This window comes from Mandrillus leucophaeus, unplaced genomic scaffold (genome assembly GCF_000951045.1).
Source record: "Mandrillus leucophaeus isolate KB7577 unplaced genomic scaffold, Mleu.le_1.0 Scaffold52, whole genome shotgun sequence".
Lineage (NCBI taxonomy): Eukaryota > Metazoa > Chordata > Mammalia > Primates > Cercopithecidae > Mandrillus > Mandrillus leucophaeus.
This window is the reverse complement of record NW_012105586.1, coordinates 3389332-3395160: the sequence shown is the minus strand read 5'-3', so window position 1 is coordinate 3395160 and position 5829 is coordinate 3389332. Positions and strand designations below refer to the sequence as shown.

Below are 5829 nucleotides of genomic sequence, written 5' to 3'. Positions count from 1 at the left end.
TGAGGCAGGAGAATGGCGTGAACCTGGGAGGTGGAGCTTGCAGTGAGCCGAGATCGCGCCACTGCACTCCAGCCTGGGCGACAGAGCGAGACTCCGCCTCAAAAAAAAAAAAAACAAAAAAAAAAACAGACAAAACAAACAAACAAAAAAAGTGAAATAGCTGGGTGCAGTGACTCATGCCTGTAATCCCAGCTATTCGGGAGGCTGAGGCAGGAGGAACATTTGAGCCTCAGAGGGAAAGGCTGCAGTGAGCCATGATTGTGCCACTGCATTCCAGCCTGGGTGACAGAACAACATTGTATCAAAAAAAAAAAAAAAAGAAAAAAAAAAGGGTTTCAAAAGCATTCCTCTTCTTCACTGAAAGCACACATATGTGATGCTGGGGTCAGGCAGGAAGCTACGGGCAGTGCACATTCTACAGTTCGTCGGACAGCACACCTACGCCACCCAAGATGGGTGTCCAGGTGAACCGTTTTTCCGCAGCCATCGCTGCAGCTTGTCAACAAAGTCCTGCTTGTATGTTCTCTTAGCGCAAGCCCTCCTCCTACTAGGTGCTGTTCGACAACAGGACGTCAGCCTTTCCCTGAAGATTTCTTCACACACAGAGCTCAGAGAATCCTCCATCCACGTCCCCAGACCACCTCCTCCAGAGTGGTCAGTGTCACCTTGCTCATCGGTCTCTGTGCCTCTCCCAGCACTGCTGGGTTTTGCTCTCAGCATTAGTCTTCGAGTGTAAGCAACACTCCAGGCAGACAACTTGCTGGATAAACCCAGTAAATCCCAGGGGGTCCTCATCACCTCAGTGAAGTTTCCGTGCTACTCACATTAAATAACGTGATGACAGCTGTGGCAATCAGGCATGTGGTACCCAGCAAGTTATCTTCTTTTTCTTCAGGGAAGAGGCTCGCCTGCTTCTGAACTGGCACAGATCCTAGAGGAGCAGAAGATAATAAGGTCAAAGCCTACAGAATTTTATTTTGTTTGTTTATTTTTTCTTTTTGAGATGGAGTTTTGCTGTAGTCCCCTAGGCTGGAGTGCAATGGCACAATCTCGGCTCACTGCAACCTCCGCCCCTTGGTTCAAGTAATTCTCCTGCCTCTGCCTCCTAAGTAGCTGGGATTACAGGCATGCGCCACCACGTCCAGCTAATTTTTGTATTTTTAGTAGAGATGGGGTTTCACCATGTTGTCCAGGCTGGTCTCAAACTCCTGACCTCAGGTGATCCACTCGCCTCAGCCTTCCAATATGCTGGCATTACAGGCATAAGCCACGCCTGGCCAAGCATACAGAATTTGAGACAAGGTAGCTGTGCCCCAACCTCTTCAGGACAGTCAGGAGGGCTCTCAACTTTACCATTGGTTGGGATGATTGGATAGCCATCCGGAGGGGCATGGGAGCAGTCGTGAGGTCCAAAGAGAACATTCTCCAATCTCTGCATCAAAAAGACACCAGCAGGCTGGCATGTAAAACGTGCAAGCCAGCAGTAGCTTTCTGCCAGCTGTCAGCACAGGCCTCTGTCAGAGGTATACTTGCACTGGCCGTGACTGACGTCTTCCCTCCCGGGGGAGAAAATGGATCCGACACTCTACCTCGGCACTGGGCAGCGGTCCGCTCTTCTTCACTCCGGCTGCAACTTCAGACTAACAATAAAAACAAAGAGAATTGGGGAAAGTTGCCCAAACGCCTCAAGTCCAACCCCCAGTCCCCAGTGCTGACTGTGTTCCTTCCCCAGCCTGTTTCTCAAGAGCCCGGAGGTTTTCTTTCCTCTCTTCACTCTTTACAGTGCCTGGCATGATAATTATTTGGTGCTCAATAATTACTTGTAGAATGAAAGAATAAAGCTCTTTATCATGACTAAGCACAACAGGAAGGATTCCAAAGAGCTTGAAAAAGACTCTTCTCTAGTAATCAAGGTCTCTCTTTACTTGGACAAAGCACAAAGCTTACAAAACATTTTTAACATAAAAATTGCAAATGTGGGGCTGGCAGGTGGCTCATAACTGTAATTTCAGCACTTTGGGAGGCCAAGCTGGGAGGACGTCTTGAGCCCAGGGGTTCAAGACCAGTCTGCGAAACACAGCAAGACCCATCTCTATAAAAAATTTAAAAAAAACTGAGCTGGGTATGGTGGTGTGTGCCTGTGGTCCCAACACCACTTGAGCCTAGCAGATGGAGGCTACAGTGAGCCATGATTGTACCACTGCACTCCAGCCTGGGTGACAGGGCAAGACCCTGTCTCAAAACAACGACGACAAAAAAAACCAAAAGAAAACTGGATGCCATTGTCATCATTTGCTATGAAGTCCCATCAATCTTTTCCTCTGATGCTTCCTATACCTGTTTTTTCCTTTCCAGTCTGATTCCTCACTTATTTAGGGAGCTATCACTTCATATCTGGGCCACTGCCAGGCTCCCAAAACTAGCTCCCTCTGCTGAGGTCACCACTCCATCTCACTCCACCAGATTAACTGCCTTAGAACAGTGAATTGGCCCAGTTACCAGACAGTACTTGCTGCTGAATCATCAAAGCTAAGGTCATAAAATAAAAAGAATGAGTTTTCATATAAATAAAAAGATAGTTTTCAACTATCATAAAAAAAAAAAGCAGCTAAATTTATCAAGATACATACACTGGAGTTCCCAAGCCCTATTATTTCCTTAGGGTTGTTTAGAATGGATACCAGCTCATGAATCTAGGCAGCCACAAGGAATAAGATGCTAGCAGAAAAAACAGGCCTGCTAAGGCTGGGCGTGATGGCTCACGCCTGTAATCCCAGCACTGTGGGAGGCCCAGGTGGGCGGATCACCTGAGGTCAGGAGTTCAAGACCAGCCTGGCCAATATTGTGAAACCCCGCCTCTACTAAAATACAAAATTAGCCGGGGGTGGTGCACGCCTGTAATCCCAGCAACTAGGGAGGCTGAGTCATGAGAATCGCTTGAACCCTGGAGGCAGTGAGCCGAGATCGTACCATTGCACCCCAGCCTGGGCGACAACAGTGAGACTCTGTCTCAAAAAAAAAGAAAAAAGAAAAAAGAAAAAAAGGCCAGGCGCGGTGGCTCACACCTGTAATCCCAGCACTTTGGGAGGCCAAGGTGAGTGGGTCACGAGGTGAAGAGATGGAGACCATCCTGGCTAACATGGTGAAACCCTGTCTCTATAAAAATACAAAAAAATTAGCCAGGCGTGGTGGCATGCACCCGTAGTCCCAGCTACTCAGGAGGCTGAGGCAGGAGAATGGCTTGAACCCGGAAGGTGGAGGCTGCAGTGAGCCGAGATTGGGCCACCGCACTCCAGCCTGCAGACGGAGCGAGACTCCGTCTTAAAAAAGAAAAAGAAAAAACAAAAACCAGGCCTGCTAAGTTAGGACCCTTCAGTAGAAAATCTTTTTTTTTTTTTTTGAGACAGAGTCTCACTCTGTTTCCCAGCCTAGAGTGCAGTGGTATGATCTCGGCTCACTGCAACCTCCACCTCCCAGGTTCCAGCGACTCTCCTGCCTCAGCCTCCAGAGTAATTGGTATCACAGGTGCGCACCGCACACCCGGCGACTTTTTTGTATTTTTAGTAGACACGGAGTTTCACCATGTTGACCAGGCTGGTTTCGAACTCCTGACCTGAAATGATCCATCCATCTCAGCCTCCCAAAGTGCTGGGACTACAGGTGTGAGCCACTAGGCCTGGCCACAGAAAAGCTTCTTACCTTGAGCAGGGGCATCTCTCGAGCCTGCTGGATTAAAAGGTGCATTTCGTTGATCTGCTGCCGCACAAGGGGTGGTACTGGGTTGCAGCAAGCTATGATGCCCTGAGGTTCCCTGAAGACAAGTAAGAACACACTCAGTTTGTCACTCAGAAATGCAGCCCTCAAACACTTCCAGATAAGAATAACGACTGGGTAAAGCCAGGGTAGCACACCTAAGCTGAAGCTACAGCTAGGTGACTAAGGAAACATTGATGTCAGGCCAGTCTAGGCCAACTTCTCCATGTGTTCTTTGCAACACCAAGCTTTAAGTGGATCCCTCTTGGAGCCTGACTCCTGCAATCAGGGAGAGCTGGAAGTAAGTGCCACAGCACTATGGATTCTCAATTCCGCAGGGGGCAACCAATGGGCTGTGGATTTTGATTCTTGCTTATACTTCAATCAAGATCACAAAACGTTTAAGATCATGAGCTGCTTGAATTTGGAAGAAAGTATAGATGAGAGAATCTGGGACGTTTTCTTCCCTTGCAAGTAGATGCTATAAGGCTCAGAGACTTAAAATGAACTCATAACTAAGGCATAATCATTGAAATGATTCCAGTTCAGAAGTTTTAATTCTTAAATGGCAGCCTGAGGGCAGACATTCTATATTCCTTTGACTTGCTACCTTCCAAGCTTAGAGCATTAATCTCTGAGTAAGCAGCCTTGGGAAATAGCAACCAGAAAAGCTTGATTTTGAAGAACATAAGATCTACTGAGAAAGTCAGAACATACTAATCAGCTCTCAGACTCACTTAGGCAGTTCTTCAGCTATTTTCAGCATCATGTGGTTTGGCAGTACATATCTGAAAAAAAAAACACACACACAGTGGGAACACATTACATTCAGCCAGCAAGTTCCATTAGATACTGTCACATCGGGGAAACAAGCAGCTTTCATGGCAAAAGAAAAAAGTCCATTATTTACCTGTTATTAGATCTCCTCAGTCTGGAAACAAGCATTAAAAGAATCTCTAATCCTTACCCGTAACTTTCATCTTCCCTGCGAGCGGTTTTATCCCTCCAGGCAAACAGCAGCTGAAAGGCTGTCAACTGCTGTGTATTAAGGTGCTTCTTTTGCTTCCTATAGAGTTCAAGGTAGGACTCGTCCGTGAAGATAGGTTTGATGAATTTCTACAAAGTATTAGAGAATATTCAAAATCAATGGGAATCAAAATTGTGCCCTGGGCTCTGCAAAACGTTTGGCTCTTTTCATGAATTTAATGAGCAAACCTAAGAACTAGAACCTGGCCAGACACAGAGCCCGAGTGTCGCGGTCTGTGTGACTGTGGCTGAGGTGTACCTTGAGGCAGATGTCCCTGCTCCGCTGCCACACCACCTGCAGCTGCACAGGCTGGCCGTTGCCGCGCTCCCACAGCTCCAGCCTCATTTTGTCATAGATGTATAGCAGGTAGTGGGTGTCATCCCGGGCATAGCTGAGCATCTCCTCAGGCAGAGGGCTGGAATTGCAGAGGACACTATTTCACTGACTGCCCCCAATGACAGCAATTCAATTTGTCTATTCCTTGGGTGCTGGGACTTCCTTAGACTCTTCCAATATGAAAGATCCTTTCATAGCCAATACTGCAGTTATGCCAACACTTCCCAGATTTTAACATGATAAACCATTATTTTAACAGCTGGGTAGAAAGGGAGGCAGGATAATGCGGTGGTTAAAATAAGGGCACTGTCAGCTACTCTGGACACACACGAGAGGCAGCAGAAAAGGGAGCACTGCTGTCCTGAGTTCAAATCTCAGCTCCAGATGTCTGTCCTTGGACAAGTTCCTTAACCTCTTTGGGTTTACCCACCTAACTTGTGAAATGAGAACCAGGTACTTCATAGGCTGTTGTGAGGATTATATAGGACCACATCCTTGAAGCACTTAGCCCAGAGCTTGGCACAGGGTAAGGGCTCAGTAAAAAGGAGTGGTTTTTAGATTTTATCAATTTTTATCTTTTATTTGGACTTTATCAGTCCAAATGTAATTTTACTTTTATATTTAGAAATTCTGGCATTCTGGGCCAGGTGCAGTGGCTCATGCCTGTAATCCCAGCACTTTGGGAGGTGGAGGTGGGAGGATCACCTGAGGTT

The 5829-nt window shown here is 47.0% G+C and overlaps 1 protein-coding gene across 2 annotated transcripts in view; it reads right to left on the bottom strand.

The window, feature by feature from the left end:
* The window catches only part of EXOSC10 (exosome component 10), a 29930-nt gene that overhangs the window by 9013 nt on the left and 15088 nt on the right, over positions 1-5829 (bottom strand). For both annotated transcript variants that reach the window (XM_011996604.1, XM_011996605.1), the window contains exons 11-17: positions 5039-5195; positions 4721-4869; positions 4491-4541; positions 3700-3811; positions 1590-1640; positions 1354-1432; positions 825-931 (exon numbers count right to left, since the gene is read on the bottom strand). In XM_011996604.1, the coding sequence (XP_011851994.1) occupies positions 825-931; positions 1354-1432; positions 1590-1640; positions 3700-3811; positions 4491-4541; positions 4721-4869; positions 5039-5195 (706 nt within the window). The remainder of the gene's footprint in view (positions 1-824; positions 932-1353; positions 1433-1589; positions 1641-3699; positions 3812-4490; positions 4542-4720; positions 4870-5038; positions 5196-5829) is intronic.